At 40.8% G+C, this 20110-nt stretch overlaps 1 protein-coding gene across 2 annotated transcripts in view; it reads right to left on the minus strand.

Moving 5' to 3' along the window:
• dgkzb (diacylglycerol kinase, zeta b) overlaps window positions 1-14905 on the minus strand; it is a 43178-nt gene extending 28273 nt beyond the window's left edge. Inside the window, exon 1 of one of the 2 annotated variants that reach the window (XM_017706679.2) lies at window positions 14810-14905. In XM_017706679.2, the coding sequence (XP_017562168.1) occupies window positions 14810-14871 (62 nt within the window). In that variant the 5' untranslated portion in view covers window positions 14872-14905. Of the gene's footprint in view, window positions 1-8341; window positions 9260-14809 lie in introns of those variants that run through there. The other variant, XM_017706678.2, reaches the window with a different exon arrangement.
• Between the last annotated feature and the right edge of the window lie 5205 nt (window positions 14906-20110).

Consider the following 20110-nt stretch of genomic DNA (forward strand, 5'->3'; position numbering starts at 1 on the left):
AACCACAACAGAAACTACTCAATTCTTTAGGGAACCAAAAGTGGTTCTTTTGTGGCTTTGCTCCAAATAACCTTTTTAGCATTTTTACTTTTAAGAGTGTATGTGAGTGCACTCCTCAGTGTTCTGGCTTAGCGTCCATTAGCCTAAATTTGACATTTTATTCTTTTTTTTTCCTTCATTTTTATCATAAGATGCTAGCTAAAAGCAAATATGTGCTGTAGCTGACCGGAGGTCAGTCCAGTGTGCAGCGAGTGTCCTCCATTGTGTCAGCTCTTCACTCTGCTTCTCACCAGATAAAAAGACATGGCAGAGGTACTCCAACACCACCACAATGCCATTCATTTCCACTTCAAGGCCCCTGGGCTCCTGCATTATGGATCAATGTGGATAAACCAGTCCAAGGCCTGAAAGAAAAAAAAAAAAAAGAAAAAAAAAAAAACCGCATACTAATTTAACACCACAGAAAGCAGACCAGGCCTGCTCGCCCGCTGGCCGTTTTTATGAGCCTCACTTAAAATACAGTGTGTCAATACCATCCACTTGATTAGGTTCTCATCTGCGGCTACACTTCCGCTCGTGACAGATGTACTACGGTGCACAAAGCCAGACACACATGAAGAAATAATTACTACTCTGCTTACTGTGGCTGTTACCATAGAAGAGGACCTGGCAACCATACTAACTAGCCGATCTTCAGTCTGGGATACAGAGCTAAAGTTTCTGCAATGATTTCAGGCATTGAAACAATCCAGACACTATTGTGGCTTGTAAACCTAGTGAAAAGCCTCCGTGGGTTATAGAAAGGAGCTACTTAAATATAATGTTTAATGATAATGATTATTGCTATTGTTGTGGCAGTTTGATGCTATAGATGAGTACTTGCTGACTGCATCATTAATAAGCATGTTCTAACTCATCTTCCTGATAATGAAGGCTGACATGTGGAAGCCCTACTTGCATGTTTTTCATACATTTTTAAAGCCTAGCAAGGAGACATTAAAGCCGTATTTATAAATGACTTAATTACTGTAACTGAGACTCACTGGCCCTCAGGGCAAGTGGACAGGACAATGGAAGGTGGATAAAGTGAAAACCCAGTGTTAAGAATGTGTAGCACTTCTGCCATCTGCTGGAGAACAACAGCTAAGGATTAATTCTGCAATTTGCCACCAAAGACGGTACAAAGACAAGCCATTTTCACAATGGCCAAAGCCGTTGTCTGATATTCCAGGGAATCTGGAAAGAACTTTCCCTCTGCAATAAACCTAAATGTCGGCATCATGCAAGTTACAACCTTACAACAAAAGTTACAACTTATTAGCTCTCTATAGTCCCAGACATCCCCATCATTATCACAACATCCAATTAAACAGGCCTAATTATGCTGTCATTGTACTAAAACATGCAGTTGATCAGTGATCTTTAGGTGCTGACAATATTCATGACACGCACAGAAAAATATATAGTAAAGGGAAACAAGTATTCAGATATTTTTGTTTGCGTTTTGTTTAAAAAGCTAATTCTTGAGCGCTCACAATTCTGCAGTTTAACAATACGTCACAAATCTGATGTAGATTTTTCTTAGTGAAAGAGTGTAATCTTCCCAATGTTTTTAAAAAGTATTTTATTGGACAAAACAAGTACCTCCAAAATTGCAACTTTACAGGGGAAGGCAAACAGGTCTTTTAACTTTTAATGCAGGTTAATTTAAAACTATTCAAAGCATATTACAAGCTATTTCAGAGCATTTCTATTTGAATCATCTATTTATCATGGTCGCACAATGTAAAGACCAGCTGCTGTAAAAATTATTTTAAAAAAGTGTGTTTTTTTTTTAGTTTGTTTCTAGCAGCGATATACTAGACATATAGCTAAAAGAGATTCGTTTGATAAAACACTGGAGTATCTAATCAGACCACACTATCTGCACACAGGACACTAACAGGAATCTCCAGGTGAGGGCAGTAAGGCCACATGTTGACGACACTCCAACTGAATCTGTAAGGGTAGATGCACCACTTACATGATCATTTGATTGAAACCACAAACGTAGATGGTTTTCAAAATTGTAAGTTTACAGAATTAGGAAAATGTTCTAAACCTTAATGCACATCACTGCAACCTACTAATTTTGAACCATATCTATTGACACATTTGTCTACTGATGCATTCATCTTGAAAAGTACACACATGGGCAGTTGGCGCTTTCAAGTGGTGCATAAGATACAAAGAAACAAAAAAAAAAGTAAGTAGCCCTGGAGTTTCCTGCTGTTCAGACTCAGATGAAAGACTGAATATTTTACTGTGCATGTGAACAGTATTTTGACTTTAAACCTATCCACATTATGCAGAGTATTTTTGGAACTCCAGCCTCATTTCAGACCCACCAGCTCAACCTCCTCCCCCTACAGCCAAACTTCCATCCAACAGCTGGCCTGATTCCTCTGAGTCACAGCTCAGGAGAGCATCCCTACTGCCCCAGCACTCTTTATACACACACACACACACACACACACACACACAGACACACACACACACACACACACACACACTCTAGCCCATCCAGAGACTCTGACCCTGATCTATACATAGTAGGAGCAGAGCAGGAGAGCTGGTAAAGATAGCAGCTGAAATGGGTCTGTCCCTCCTCAGGTCCTGACTGGAATAGCCGAATCATGCATGTTAAGGTTGTACAATACACCGTTTGTTAATGATTACTGCATTATCAGTCTTCACATTACTGATATCACAGAAGGTGCTAATGAGCTTCTCAGTAGTTATACTGTGTGCTGCCTCACACTCATCAACAGATGTTCTTTGAATGTTTGTATGAATAACAGTAGACACAAGATCCAGCACATACACTTAATAATTTACACAGGCCATCCCATGATCATAATACATCAAGGGTTCACCTATATTCAAAGGTATATACTGCATGACAATGTGTAGCCACACAACAACCAAATTTCAGTCTGACTTAGAAATGCATTTGACTACCAAGCGTAAATACACATGGTTAAAATCTGATCAGGATACAATCCAGATCAGAATCACATAAAGTGACCAGGTGTAAATTGGGTAAAAAAAAAAAAATCTGCGTAGTGTCTGGAAATCTTGCACCAGTTGTTTTAAGCCATTCATTTAGATTGCTGCTTCATTGTTGATCACCATTCATTTAGATTGTTGATCATTACTTCATTTGCACTGAGAAAATCTCAAGTACATTTTGTCACTTTCATGAAAGTTGCTTTTACACCTACCTTGTTTGGTCTGGACTTTTGGACTTCACAGTTTGGTCTGAACAAAAATAGCAGGTGTGAAAGGTGCCTCGAGCCAAGATCTGGACCAAAAGCCCAAATTTGGTCCAACCCAAAGAAGTGGTCTCAGATCAGATCAAACTGAACCATGATTTTATTCATTTGCAGTGTAAAAACACTTTTTTGGGTAGTTCGGACTTTCGGACCAATTACAGGAAGTTGAGTTGTGCTGTCATCACCCATTAATCAAAAGAAGAAGAAAAAAAGACCAGGAAAGAAGTAAAAATGAGCCGCGGTAGCACACAGGTAGAGGAGGAGAAGAAATATTTAACTGTAATTTGATCCAATGAAAAAGTCAAAAGTCAACTTGAAAAAAAAGCTGAAACTTATACCTTATATTATGAAAGGATGAGAAAGACAGGATATGAGAGGATGGAAGAGCAATGCAACCTGAAGATAAAGAAAGAGCTACAGTATATAAAAGCAGTATAGTGGCAACAAAATTAATCAGTTCATTCATTTTTCTATACTCAAACGGAAAATGTTACTGCCGAACTGACAACAGACCAACGTCAGCCGCACGCTCTTCTACAATATCAATCAATGTCAAGTACAGGGAGACACAGGACATATGTGATGACAACAGTAAGCAGGTTTTTCTTGTAAAGCCCTTAAGTGCACTCGCAAAATTCCAATGTGAAACCAAAAGTAACCAAAATCAAATGTGTACAGTGCAACAACAACATGAACCTTGGTCTCGAATTTCAGGTGTAAAAACAGCCTAAAATCACAGTTGGAAATACTACTTTCATAGGAAATGCCAGGTCTCTGGTCACCTCTTGCTCTTTCACCTGCTAATGTGAATAAAATTTAAGTCTTCAAATTCAAGTCATGAAGGTCTTGCTGATGAGGAGTTGGATCAGGTATGCTTAATAAGGCAGAGAGCTGAAGTCTGCAGAGCTGCAGCCCAGAAGTCTGATACTTCTGCTTTAAAGATATTGGGTATGAATGATGGTTTATGTGCTGAGGCACAGCCACAGCAGGGCAGCAGCCACCAAACTGTGTATAAAATCACCTCCACATCCACTGCCACAGCAGATTCACACTTTTTCAAAGCAGAACTCAGGTGGCTGCGCAGTGTGTGACATTATCAGATTACACTAGCTGAGAGAACACACACTAACAAAGCACCAAAAACAGGTGCCTCATCCCTCCACAGAACAGGTGGAGCATGTACACACACACACACTCACTCACACATATGCACATACACTGAGCTGGAGAGCTTTATATGCCTTTAAGGCTGATAGATATGACAAGACATCAACAACATGATTAATTGCGTCACAAACTATGTCGGTTTTCTAACCACTTTGTGGTCATCAGTGCTTTTATGACAGCCCAACTGTAAATCACTCTCCTAATATGGATCATTCTACCCACTTGGTTGAAAGTCAGAGCTAAAAGCACATTTCAGACTTGCTTATGGTTAATTAATTCAAATAAATGATTGCTTCCATTTTGGCACTAACAAAACAGCCATAACATCATCAAAACTTTACCAGATGCTTTGGTAGTGACAATTGTAGCCTATTTTATTAGTATAACTCAAAAACATTAACCAGTAAATGACCCACAAACACAGCTCTGAACAGTGGTACACATATAATATCATACATTTTTTTATTTGTTTCAGTAGCGGCAGTTCTTAATAATACACACACACCAAATCACATGCTTTCATATACACTTATACATATACCACTCCTCTTTTCTCTCTTTCTTACACTCAATTATTCAGCTCAGAATTTCACATACACACAAATCATTCTCATCATTTTCTTTCACTCTGTCTTTAATCTCTTGTTATATAATAAGTACACACATACGCACATACATAACCAGACATTTATTTTCTTATCCTATTTTTCTCTTACTTAGAGATATGTGCACTGATAAAGTAAGAGAGTCTAAATACCTATGTTGATAATTCAAATATAGTTCTTTTTTTTTCCCCCCAATCTCACCTGTCTCTGTGTAGATGGCAAATGTGACAGATATTAGATATCAGCATCTACATCACACGTGAGTTGAGGTCATGTAATCTACAAGCTTAATCACTGTAGATTGTTGATAAGTGCTGTATTCAGATCTCCATTCAAAACACTGAACTATAATAGTAAAGCAGGTTTTCCCACAGGTCTTAAATAAACCTGCTAGAAAAATTGTGATGGGTGATATATACAAATATCTGATCTCATTTTAGTGATCTTTATGTATAAACGGCTGTTAAAATAAGGCATGCATTTTGCTCTTTTGTAATGTAAGCTTTTCATTAAGTGTGTGGCACTGAACCACAAAAATGCTAAAACACAAGCACTTGATATTCCGTCTTTGGAATTTCTTAAATGGGACAAATGGAAAACGGAAATTCTTCAAATGGAAGAAAATATACTTGGGTGGCTGACAATATACTGACAATATACTTGGATTTCTTCGTTCAAAGCCATACAAAAATAACTAGTCCATGTTTTAAAAAGGCATTCCCACCATGTGAAGGTTGTACACAAATTTAAGGAGTTTTCCCTCAAGACTTGCTGTAGGTAGGTTCTTCACCCTCACCCACATAATAAAAATCACTGACCAAGGAACCACACAGTGAAAGACTTCTAAGAACCAAGTGTGATTCTTCTATAGCATTGTGCAATAAAACCCTTTTAGCAAGATTTACTTTTATTTTTTAAGAGTGCATTCTTGTATTATTCCCCACCCCTTACAAGCAATCTTCTTACAATCTAACAGACGCTTCTGTAAACTGACTGTACATTCTTTACTGTCATTGGGGAGGGATTTTTAACAATGAGACTTGTGGGGCAAGTTCACTGTTTCTTGCGTTATCTCAGAATGCATCATCTCCCGTTCACGTCATCACATTCCACAGTGGAGCTGCTTAGATTTTACTGCTCATCATTAGGACTACACCTCACATTTGAGAACTGGGGACTGTTTCTGTGGAATCTCACTTAAAACATTTCGGGCAGTTTCACACTTATATGGGAGAGAGAGAGAGAGAGAGAGAGAGAGAGAGAGAGAGAGAGAGAGAGTCTGTCATCAAGTTTCCTTTAGAATCAACCACACACACCCGCATGCTCAAATGTTCTGCATGCCAGCAGTGATTCACCCTCTAACCGAACCAATGGTTTGGTTAGAGGTGTCCCAATGTTATTATAAAACAAGAAATTCTACTGCTGCTTCTTGTAAAACTGCATGCCCAAGCTTTATCACACATTAATACTTTCATTCTTCTGCTCCCAACAGCCTTTCTGCAATCCTGCAGTCATCATCATCTTATCATAATATATATATATATATATAAACACTAACACTTTCCATAAGAGTAACATTAGTAAAAGTCTATATAACGATTAAAACAACAAATCCAAACATAATATGCATTCTAGCTTACACTTCTAAACTCTGTCTGACTAGTTCCTAGGTCAACTCTTGAATCGCAAGGTCTGCAGCACACTGCACAGGTGGGTGTGACTGTCGTCCCAACAGGTCCAGCAATTATAGGTCTTAATTAATTGCTTTACCAATCCATTAAATGCGTCCATTTTTAGCGAACCCGAGAGACTGTAGGATTAATATAACTGCTTGATGAAATCTGAACTTGCACATTTTAAAAATATCACACCTCGGGACAGGGGACAATGCCATGAGAACACTATGTGGGGTATGACTCTGTCAACACACCTGGAAGTGTGAGAAAGACAAGGCATAATCCATTTCTCATGGAAATCTACTTCTGATCGTTGTGTGCAAAGAAAGTTTAACCAAATCTAAAGGAACATGCATCAAATTTAAAAACTTGTCAAGAGCAGTGTATGACAGGCCAATCCCTAGAATCTGAGATTTACTCAGGAATGATGAGATTCTAAAAAACCCACAGGGAGTTTTTAACTACAAAAGCTGAGCAAACTGCAAAAAAATTCTGGAGCTCAAAGTGTAACTGCTCTAAACTTAGATCTTCTGTTGCTTAGTTTAAGATTTGCATTCAGGGCTTTCTTTGGGACCAAGGAGTACTCTCTCATTGAGCCACATAACCTAAGCCAAAAGTGAAAGTAAGCCTGTCCAACTGGAAGAGATGACAGAATGACTGTATTGGACAATCTTTAACTTGGCTTAAGTGATCCTGACTGCTGAGAAATCCTGGGAGTATCACAGTAAAGCTGAATAAACTAAGTGTGAACTGTCTGATGTGAATGACCTTCGCCTCTCCTTCTTCTCCTACTAGCCGTGACTTTGGGCTCAAGTTTGTCTACCTAACTAAGAAGACGTGCTTTGTGATATGGTCTCAAACAGAGTGATGCCATAGTAAAGCAGCATTCACCAACCCTGGTCCTGGTGGTCAACCTTCCTGCATCCTGCAGTGTCTAGTTCTAACCATAGTCTGCTCCAGCAGAAGTGCTTGATTGGCTTGATCACGAGATAGTGTTAGGTAAGTGGGGGGCAGCATGTTAAACGCAGGCTGGATTTAAACCCTGCAGGTGAGTAGATCTCCAGGAAGAGGGCTGGTAACCACAGCCATTGACCAACTACTTTTCATTCCAATTTCCACCTCTTCAATGGATGATTCTTTAAAACACGGGTTCTCAGATCGGTGCTGAGGAATTCCAGACAGTCCACATTTTTGCTCCACTTTAAAAATGATTCTAAGTGCATAAGGATCCTTGAGAACTGGTTTGAGAACTACTGCTTTAAAGAACATTTTTTGCGAATGTGACGTGAGAGACTTTGGCTGTGAAGATTAATATTTAAAGAACCTCCATACAATGTGCAGGCTCTTTACCAGTTAAACATTTTAAGAACCATCTGATAAAGCCAAGAACCATTTAGGAACCTTTATTTCTAAGAGCATGACTCAAAACACCTCACACACAGCCATACATAACTCGCACACACGCACGCACGCACGCACTCACTCAGTCACTCAGTCAGTCACTCAGTCACTCACTCAGTCACTCACTCAGTCACTCAGTCACTCACTCAGTCACTCACTCACTCACTCACTCACTCACTTTCTCCTGAAGAGTCTAAGCCCGCTGAAGGTCCTGTTGCTCTGTGTGCTGGGCTGCACTGCAGGGGTAGAGGTGGACAGGTCTGAGCAGGAAGATGATGGTGAGTCCGGAGCAGTTGGTTCCTCACCGTCTGGCAGAGCATCCAGGTGACCGGACCTCCCGTCCACCTCTCCATCTCCATTTCCCTCCATCACAAGCTCACGTGTGCACCAAAAGCGTTGCACTTTCTCTCTTATACTCTTCAGCAATGCAGACTGAGTGCAGGTAGAGATAATCCATCACAGATACATCAATTCATACAGCATCAAACTGTTTCACTGGAACAACAGCAAGAGAGACAAAGAGTGGAGGGCAAAAACTGGACAAGATTGGCAAGAAATGCAAACTTCCTTCAAGTTACTTGAGAAAAGATCTCTGGTTGGTGAAGAGAGGCGCAATATGCTTGACCTCCATGGTGCAGACGTTCATTCCACAAAGCAGCTCAGGCAGTCAGTCACAGACAGCAGCAGGAAGTGTGGCCCTCTGAACGTGAGTGAAAGTGCGTGTGGGGTAAACTTTTCTTCTCCTCCTCCATGCTCTGGTGTCTGCTGAGGGCTTCCACTCCCTGTTCTTTTACCACCCACTGACAACACCACAACTTTGTCTTTGCAGAGGCTTCCACCAGGGCACAGTCTCTTGTGTCCCCCCCTCCTTTAGCTTTCTTTTTTTCTCTCTTTCTCTCTCCTGTGACATTTACAACCACAGCCAGGTTCAGGAAGTGTCCAACCGTCAGACAGGAGCAGCAGGACCCATAGTTGTCTTGTTATCTGCCTTTTTTGCCTCGACCCAGCCAAAGCCACTCTCGTCTCTTCTCCTCTTTCAAGCTCTTCCTGACTGACTGGCTCCCTCACACAGAAACACACTTTTATCAGTTCACCTCTCTGAGCACGCTCCAGCCCTGCCTCACACCTTCTCTCATTGGCTCACATTAGGACGAAACTCTGTCGCCACCTACTGGCCAAGCACCAAACGTGTGCTTCTGTCAAAACTCATTCTTCTTTGGAGTTACAAGGAAGCTTGATGTCAGGAAAATAAAAATACCACGAAGAATATTCGGAGTAAATATAAAGTAATATACTAAGGCTGTAAATCTCTGACCTGAAATTGGACTCAACTATGATTCCTTTATGTTTCCTAAACGAAGACCTAAAGGGCCACGGGTTCACATGGTTTTTGTTCTGTTAAAAAAACACAGTTCGCTTCCTTTGTATTCTCAAGATCAAGAAGTTATGTATCATTATTACGACACAACAAATGTAGTTTTCTAGAGATATTTATGTCTATCACAACATGACAATTGTTAACTCAATGAAACACTTCGTTATGCCATAATGATACAAATAACTCAACATCATGAGAAAACAACATTCAATTTGCTGAAATATCTCAAGATCTTGAGAAAGCAAATAAGAAGTCATTATGTTGGAAAGCCCACATTTGAATCCATGGCGCTTTAAGGCTTCCGTACACATATTACATTTTTCTTATAATTTATTTCCCCCCTCTGAAGTTCACTTCTGGTGTTTGTGTAGGTGTATGTACCAAAACAGGCAGTTGATGTTTACATGATCGTTTCCAACATTTATGTATCCCACAGACTTTTTTCCTACTGTATTTATTCTACTTCTAATTAACTCTGTTCTGACTGGTAGCTTCGGATTTTTCCAAATATGTTATTAGAAATACAATTCTAATATACATATTTAACATGCACGTAAATATTAATAACAGACACTATTACATACATATCACCTACATATTGTTGTAATATTTTTCTAATGGATTTTAACATTTTAAAACCAATATAGTTTGTCAAACCAATACATCACGACATATCTTCAGTTTCATACCTCTGTTATATACCATAAAGGACACAAACATTTAGTTTAATTCTGAGGTAGAGCTGTGAGTCTTTCCCCTCACTGGCCCAGATCAGATCACGGGTTACAGCAGTACTGCCACAGCTGCACTCACGCTCTGTAGCTTCTGCCGTGGCCAGGCTCCCTCCCACTCAGCTTTACATAAAGCCAGGCGGACACAAACCCACGCTGCACACGCTACACTTCCCCGGGCTGCTTTTAGAACACACATTACAGCCAGCCCCCCGCACCCCGCCCCACACCCCCCACACCCCCATCAATTTTAACACCTAAAGTTAAATTAAACTAACTGTAATTGGCCTATAACCTGAAAGCAACACAAGGATGTTTAACTCCTTAAAATCTGTTCGAGCAGATATTTATCATTCAGTATATCTATGGAAAACAATACTCATAGCCTGAGTTATAGGAGCATAGAATAAAAGAATGGCCAGATAAAAGGTCAAAGGCTAAGCAACACATAGAATGTAACTGTAATGAGAAGTCCATTCATTATTCGCTTGTATTTGAAGTGTTTTAGCTAGCTGGCATCACACAGTTTTGGCCTACTTTTCTGGTGTTTTACCAAATGAGGCAGAAATAAAATGTGGGATAACTGTACATGTATGAATTTATTTCACCTTTACACTCACATGCAAGTGTTTGAACTCCCCTGGTCAAATAACAAAATTTGTTTTGTTAGTCTTCTGGCATTTTTCTGCACATTTTAATACACAATTTCCATTTGTTTGTTTCACATGCAGCATAGAAAAAGCTCATTTTTATGTTTAATATTTTCCAAAACATAACATTCAGTAATTATTATAGAGGGTGTGTTGATTTGTTTATCTTTATTATGTATAGTTAAACTGATTTTTCCACTGATGGACTGTTTGTTTCTGTCCTGCGCCCAATGCAACGAATCCTCTGATGAAAAGAGTGTTGACAGCACAACTCAGCCAATTTGGACAATTACAACATACTTGACTACACTGTCCGACTTTGAAGGCCATTCATCTGGTGCCTTTTAGTGGAAAACTTGTTTATTCAGATAAAAGCGAGATCACTTGAAAGAAACATTCAACTCTGCATGTAGGTAGATCTCCAGGAACAGGGTTGGTGTCCAGTGTTATAGAACATAAACCACCTCAAAGTTCATTTTCCACAATAAAATCAACCATCAACTTATATTAGCTAAAAAGTGCCAAAAAAGGCTGAGAGACTTGTAGTGAAGAACATGCTGATTCATCTCTGCGGCAGCATTCTGCTCTGGCCTGGATGTGTATGAGGTAAGTGTAAAGTCAGTGGTGTCCTGGTTTGAACGTGTTGCGTGGTGTGAGAGTGTTGTATGCTGTGGGCCTGCAGTGGACTACAGAAGTGCACTTCTTCTGCACCATGTGCGGCTGATATTCATGAGCTCATAGATATAATCCCCTCCTACACGCCGCATGCTGTTAGATAACATATTGAGCTGTTCAGGTAGAAAAGGACAGAGAGAGAGAGAGTGCAAGAAAGACAGAGGATAGGGTGAATCAGAAAGGTAAAAGAAAGTAAAAGAAAATAAATAAATGGAAGAAAGCAAGAAAGAAAAATAGAAGAAAGAAAACTAAGAAGGAGTAAAGTTAAGATTCTTCCAAAATGCTTGTTTTCATAAAATCTCAATAAAAAAACAATTACTTCCAGCATGAGAGTGGAGACAGTGGCTCAATACAACGCACTGCAGCAATTACCCACAGTTCCATGCAGTCTAATGAAAAAGATCAAATCTTCTTTGGCTCACCCATTGAAAATATCCATGATTAATCCAAGCTTTCATTTTGTTAAGTGAATACACAGACGTGGCAGAGGGCGAGGAACACCTTGTCAGGTAATGTGATTGGAGCCGTTTGAGCCCAGGCTTGAGATTAAAATGAGGTGACACCTCGCAGCACAGCGTCTGTTTGCTTTCACCTATTCATTTCAGCCAAGCGTGGCTGAGCTCTGGCCTGTTCATTTCAAACGAGCATGACGCTGTCAGCAGCCTCCAATGATCAGAGTCACTGAAACTGATGTGGCATAGAGAGACAAGACTGCGGTCTGACCACAGCGGTCAGAAGAACCACACATCACTAAACACAAGCCCAATCCACACTGCTGAAAGCTAATACTGTTACACAAAGAAGCAATAAAAAGATCAAAGGAAAATCAGGGACTAGACTATTTTAAATGTGTAAGCTTGGGGCCTTGTGAGCTGGTTAGTTAAAGTTTACAGTTTGGCTAAAAATGACACGTATACAATACCCTCAGAAACTTACAATGGTGAAATCAGGGACCCAACAAACTTCTACAAACAGATGCACAATGTAAAGATGTAATTAAATGTAAAGAAAGTAATACAAAGTTATTTGGTGTAAAATATGCTGTTCTAGAGAAACTTAGAGAGTCAGAATTGTTTACAGTGGTGGTGATAGGAACAAGATATCTAAAGGGTTTAGTGCCTCTAAAAGCTCCCTCACAAAGTTATTACAGATGAGAGACATTGTTTTATTACAGTTTTTAGAAAGTTTTGGCCTAAATTACCTATTATTAAAATGAATTAATGGCAGAGAAGTACAGTATCTCAGAAAAGTGAGTACACCCCTCACATTTCAGCAAATATTTTATTATATCTTTTCATGGGACAACACTACAGAAATTAAATTAGGATATAACTTAAAGTAGTCAGTGCACAGCTTGTAAAACAAGTGTAGATTTATTGCTCTCTGAAAATAACTGGCAACACAAGTGCATACACCTCACAGTGAACATGTCCAAATTGTGCCCAATTGTGTTGTTGTCCCTCCTTGGTGTCATGTGACTTGGTGTGAATGGGGAGCAGGGATATTAAATTTGGTGTTTTGGGTACAATTCCCTCATACTGGTCACTATTCAACATGGCACCTCATGGTGATGAACTCTCTGAGGATGTGAGAAATGGAATTGTTGCTCTCCACAAAGATTGCCTAGGCTATAAGAAGATTGCTAACACCATGAAACTGAGCTTTAGCATGGCCAAGGTCATACAGCAGCTCCAGGACAGGTTCCATTCAAAACAGGCATCGCCAGAGTCGATGAAAGAAGTCCACATGTTCAGCGTCATATCCAGAGGCTGGCTTCAAAAAATAGGTGCATGAGTGCTGCCAGCATTGCTGCAGAGGTTGAAGAAGTGGGAGGTCAGCTTGTCGATGCTCAGACCATACCAATGCATCAACTCGATCTGCGTGGCTGTCATCCCAGAAGGAAGCCTCTTCTGGAGCTAATGCACAAAAAAGCCCGGAAACAGTTTGCTGAAGACAAGCAGTCCAAAAATATGGATTACTGGAACCATGTCCAGTGGTCTGAAGAGACCAAGATAAACTTTTTTGGCTCAGATGGTGTCCAGCACGTGTGGTGGCTCCTTGGTAAGGAGTGCCAAGATGACACACCTCCAAGATAACACCTGCCATGCTGAAGGTAAAGGTGATGGACTGGCCAGGTATGTCTCCAGACCTAAACCCAATTGAGCACCTGTGGGGCATCCTCAAGTGGAAGAAGGAGGAACACAAGGTGTCTAACATCCACCAGCTCTGTGATGTCATGGAGGAGTGGAAAAGGATTCCAGTAGCAACCTGTGCAGCTCTGGTGAATTCCATGCCATAGAGGGTTAAGACCTCACACAAAATATTGACACTTTGAGCACAATTTGGACACGTTCACTGTGAAGTGTACTCACTTATGTTGACAGTTATTTAGACATTAACGGCTATGCTGAGTTACTTTCAGAGGACAATAAATCTAAACTGCTATACAAGCTGTACACTGACTACTTTGTTATATCCAAGTTTCATTTCTATAGCGTCGTCCCATGAAAAGATACAAAATATTTGTAGATATGTGAGGGGTCTCTCATGCAGGGCATTGTGAGGCAAAACCTTTTTCAGACTAACAACTACTACTTTTATCAGTATGGACACTACATATAAACACCCAGAAGACAATTGCAGGTTTAGTGGGGGTTTTGGATAGTAAAAAGTTGGTAAGTTTCTCTCCGATACACCATTTCACAGCAAAACACTTTATTTACATCTAAATAACTGAATTATGTAGAAAACTGAAGTTAAAGGCTAAACATAAAGTTGGAACAAGTAATGACTAGAAATAGATTGACTGATTCCTGAAACACTGATTTACAATTGTTTTAAGAAAGGTTTTAACCTAAAATCCAGAGTGGTACATGCAGGATATATCAAAGGAAAACAGCCCTCAAAGCAACTTTTTGGATTTACCACTTTTTTTACTATTATACACATTTCAAATAAAAACTCACTATAAACTATATAAGAACCAAAAGACTGTATTTGTGTTGTAGATATAATGACGCCTGGTTCCCATCACCTACATTGTAAAGAGTCTGTGAGTTACTCTTCAATACACTATTACACATCAAACTACTTGACCTGAATTATGTATCATTTAAACAATATAAATTTTAAAGCTAATACAGAAATGTCCCACACAAATCTTAAACCTGAAACACAACTGGAGGTGATAATATGGCCAACACTACACATACCTTTGAATAGGGTGATTGTAATCTGTTGAAGGCACGTCCCATTTTTGGTGGCCTCTCCACATCTGGATGCTATTTCTGTCCACTCTCCTCTGTAAAAGCTACCCTCAGGCACTACTAGGCTCCTGCAGAGGCAGATAAAGATTTCCGTTTATTATTCTCACTACTTCACAGCTAATTCACATTTGGTCTGAATTCAATAGATTTTAATTAGATGTCATGAATCGTTCGGACTGCTGAAGATGAACAAATCTTGGTGCAAGATGCCGTCTGTACATTGCAATGAAAGAAAACGGCTTCAAAATGACACTGACCCCTTTTACTAGGTACACCTCATAATACCTTTCCCTTTCGACAGGCAACACAGACTCAGGTTCACCAAACTGAATCACATCAGGAACAGTTTCTTCCATTCAGCCATCACAGAACTAAACTCCTACCTGCCAGTGCTTTGCTGCTTCCAGGCTACTGCATCACCCTGATGTATTTGTCTCAGACAGCATTAGTTTACAGTCTTTATCAGGTTACATTTCTGTGTCACTACTTAAAACACATGTGGTGTTTCTTTGTCTTCTTGTTTTGCACATATCTTGATTTACATCTTATTGTTTACTATGTACGATCTTTTGTTATTTTCGTTATTGTGGGTTTATACAAACAGCCAGGTGTGTGGCAATAAAGACTGCTGAAGAGATCTGTGTCTGATTCTGACACAAATAACTCTGACAGCCTTAGCATTTTAGCACCTTGAGAATCAAACCTGGCTGTCTTTGCCAAGCCAACTCTAACGACCCCCTGATGGGAGTTGTACATCTGGTGTATGTCTGGTCTCTGCGTTGTGTTGCACACAATGATGGTCAAACTGCTTTCATCTCCAGGGCAGCAAAGTGCTCATTTGCCCGAGAGTGAAGAATGGGCAGATATAAGAAATAATCACTCGAGATGGTTGAAATGGGTCAACTCAACCTTGATAGCGTGTTGTGAGGGCGTCTTTTCTATCGTGCGTGTGCGTCTACAGAACTGTCGATTTTACACAGCAATCAGAACACCAGGCTCCCACTGATTACACCTTTACTCCAAAAAGCAGGCCATGTGCATGCTGGTAAATTGACCAGCGCCAGATCCAGAGACCAAAGAACAGTGCACGAGCCAGAGCCCATTATGTTCAATGCAGTCCCTTTAATGTCTGCATCATAGCACGCTTTGAGCTCCAGCTCGGCCTACACAAAGCCTGTTCTGTGCTGATGAATTTAAAGTTACTTTGGGGACATTGTTCTTTGATGTGATGGGCCAGGTGTGGCTTAATATCCTTTGTTCTATCAAACCCACTCTGTCATCAAACCATCCATCTACAGCCTGGTTGTGGCTTCAGTATTAACAAAATCAATGGGCGGCGTTTTCCCTCAGTTTCTCAGTTTAACTCATTATTGATGACTAATTTTGTTCGATTTATTTTTAGTGGACACAAGAAGAGCTTGCACAGATCAGTGGTCACCTGGTCCAGCTTTCACGACTATTACAAATGACTGTCATAAAGAAAGCATTACTTCCAACTACTATCATCATCATCATCATCACCGCCACCATCATCATATTTCTGACACCTATTCTGTATCCCTTTCTAATCCTACACATTAAACAAAGATAAACAGCAGCACTGGGTAAGACTGTCTAGCCTCATTTGTTAAAGCTGGCCAGAAAGGAAAGTTTCTGGTTACTGTCACATTTGTGTTGTTATAATGCAGACGGCCACAATAAAGCAAGCCCTGGCTGAGAGTCTGTGATGATAGAGCAGTGGCAGTAATGGCAGTAATGTGATTTTTTTTGCTTTTGAGGCAGAACGGATGGTGCTGGCTGGCTCGGCTGAAACGGGAGCCATGAGCACGGAGAGCTCTTTGATGACTTGCCTGTTAAAAGATGGTCGCACTGAACTCTACGGCAGCTCACATCAGCCCCCCACGCTGGACGGCAGACATTTCACGCTAACTCTTCACGTTTTCGAGCATCCGGGTCAGCCTCAGGCTGTTCAGTGTCCTGTTGGTGTGGAGCCTGTAGGTTCTGTCCCGTGGTGTTAAAGGGGACGTCCACCAACTTTTCAAAAGTTCAACATAATTAAAATGCAAATAAAGACATTCAGAGTGGTTTGGCGTGAAGTGCAACGTTCTAGAGAAAGTTACCGAGTGAGAGCTGTTCACAGGGGTGGTGACAACCAGACGTCTGAAGAGCTGAATCCCTCTGAAAGCTCCCGTACAGAAAGTTATCAGAAAGGCTATGAACGCTGCCTAATGCCTGAGACACTGCACGATAGTTTTGTGAAAATGTTCGGGCCTGACACGTCCATTAATTTTGATCCGATCATGGTGCAGGGGTACACGCAGGGCGTAGTGAGACAAAACAGTCCCCAAAGAATATGTGTGTTTTTATTAGATGTACCATCAGCAGCAGTACATATAAAGACCCAGAAAAATAAACTCACATAAAGGTGGGTAATCCAGGTCCAAAAAGTAAAAACCCTCCCCAGGATTTTGTTCCAACTGCTTGACTTCTCTAATTTGCTCAAACCAGCAGCAAAGGTGTTCAGGCAGTTGGAACAAAATCCTGGGGAGGGTTTTTACTGTTTGGACCTGGATTACTCACCACTATATGGTTATACTTGTGTTGTAGACATTGCGGCGCCTGGTTCCGGTTTTTTATCGGTTAAAGCTCTATCTCAGACCTCATGTGGCACATGGCAGACCTGATTACGGCTTAAAATGAAATGAAAATGATCCCGAAGATTCTAAACCCGTTCATTGTTCAGTAGAGCGCAAAGAACAGAAATTTCTCTCAACACGAAATGTGATTTTCATGCATTCAAATATATGCCCAACTAAAATAATCAGTGTTTTTCTCTAATAAACTCAGGGTGTCTGTTTTAATTACCTGTTCGATTAAGGTTTGTGAGGCAGTGACTGCTGGATCTTCAATCGCTTTTAAATTCTGTCATTTTAATAAATATTTCGGTCCATGGAGCTCCTCAGTGAGAAACACTTCTTCGTGTGCAACAGCGCCCTCTGTCGGTGAGTAAAGCACAGTAGCATGATCTCAGTCACAGTTGGGACACTGTGCAAAATGTAAATAAAAACAGAATGCAATTAAATGCAAATTATGTAAACCATATTTTTAAAGGGAAATACTACCAAAATAACATATTAAATGTTGAAGCTGAGAAATTTTATTGTTTTTTTTTTGTTTTTGTTTTTTAATATATATGCCCATTTTAAATTTGATGCCAACAACATGTTCCAAAAAAGTTGGAGCGGGGGCATGTTTACCACTGTGTTTCATCACCTCTTCTTTTAACAGCACTCTGTAAGCATCTGGGAACTGAGGAGCCTGACTGGTGTAGTTTTGAAAGTGAAATTTTCTCTTTGTTGTTTAAAATAGGATTTCAGCTGCTCAACAGTTTTCATAATGTGACAAATGTTATCAGTGGGTGACAGGTTTGGACTGCAGGCAGGCCAGTTTAGCACCTGGACTCTTACTACAGTGCCATGCTGTTTTGCAGAATGTGGTTTGACACTGTCTTGCTGACATAATGAAAGCATTCCCTGAAAAAGACATCATCTGGGAGGCAGCATCTTCTTCTTCTTTCGGCTGCTCCCTTTAGGGGTTGCCACAGCGGATCATCTGCCTCCATCTTGTCCTATCCATTGCCTCCTCTACTTTCACACCAACCATCTCCATGTTCACCTTAACTACATCCATAAACCTTCTCTGAGGTCTACCTCTTCTCCTTCTACCCGGCAGCTCCATCTCCAACATTCTTTGCCCAATATATCCACTATTCCTCCTCAACACATGTCCAAACCATCTCAACCTGGCCTCTCTGGCTTTATCTCCAAACTGCTCCACCTTCACTGTCCCTCTGATCTGCTCATTTCTAATCTTGTCCAGCCTTGTCACTCCCAACGAAAATCTCAGCATCTTCATCTCCGCCACCTCCATCTCAGCCTCCTGTCTTTTAGACAGAGCCACAGTCTCCAAACCATACATCATAGCAGGATGCACTACTGTCTTGTAAACCTTCCCTTTCACTCTTGCTGCTATCCTTCTGTCACACATCAGCCCTGACATCCGTCTCCACCCACTCCATCCTGCCTGCACCCTCTTTATGACCTCTACTCCTTGCATCTTCACTTTTCCACCTGCCTCCCTCTCATTCACACACATGTATTCCGTCTTGTCTCTACTGACCTTCATTCCTCTCCTCTCCAGTGCAAACCTCCACCTCTCCAGATTCTCTTCCACCTGCTCTTTACTCTCACCACAGATTACAATGTCATCTGCAAACATCATGGTCCTCCTGCCTGACCTCATCTGTCAACCTGTCCATCACCATTGCAAACAAGAAGGGGCTCAAAGCTGATCCCTGATGTAACCCTACCTTCACCTTGAAACCATTTGTCACTCCAACTGCACACCTCACCACTGTCTCACTATCCTCATACATGTCCTGCACCACCCTACCATACTTTTCAGCTACACCTGACTTCCTCATACAGTACCACAGTTCCTCTCTTGGCACCCTATCATATGCCTTCTCTAGATCCACAAAGACACAATGTAGCTCCTTCTGACCTTCTCTGTACTTCTCTATCAACATTGTCAATGCAAAAATTGCATCTGTGGTTCTCTTTCTGGGCATGGAACCAAACTGCCACTCACTGATCTGGACCTGTCGCCTTAGCCTTGCTTCAACAACTCTTTCCCATACCTTCATGGTGTGGCTCATCAACTTTATACCTCTGTAGTTACTGCAGCTCTGCACATCACCCTTGTTCTTAAAAATGGGGACCAATACACTGCTTCTCCACTCATCAGGCATCCTCTCACTCTCCAGGATTCTGTTAAACAACCTGGTTAAAAAGTCCACTGCCTTCTCTCCTAAACATCTCCATACCTCCACAGGTATGTCATCTGGACCAACTGCCTTTCCATTCTTCATCCTTTTTAAAGCTGCCCTCACTTCCACCTTACTAATTCTCTACACTTCCTGATCCACTATCTCTCCCCCCGTTGTCCTCCTCTCTCTCATATGTTGCCAAAACATGTATACTGTATATCGTTCAGAATTAATGGTGCCTTCACAGATGTGCATGTCACCAATTCCATGTGCACTAATGCATCCCTATACCATCATGAATACTGGCTTTTGAACTGTGATAACAAGCTAAGTGGTCTTTAGCCTGGAGGACACAGTGTCCATGATTTCCAAAAAGAATTTTGAATGCTGAATCGTTGGACAGCAGAACACTTTTCCAC

This window comes from Pygocentrus nattereri, chromosome 11 (assembly GCF_015220715.1).
Source record: "Pygocentrus nattereri isolate fPygNat1 chromosome 11, fPygNat1.pri, whole genome shotgun sequence".
Classification (NCBI taxonomy): Eukaryota; Metazoa; Chordata; class Actinopteri; order Characiformes; family Serrasalmidae; genus Pygocentrus; species Pygocentrus nattereri.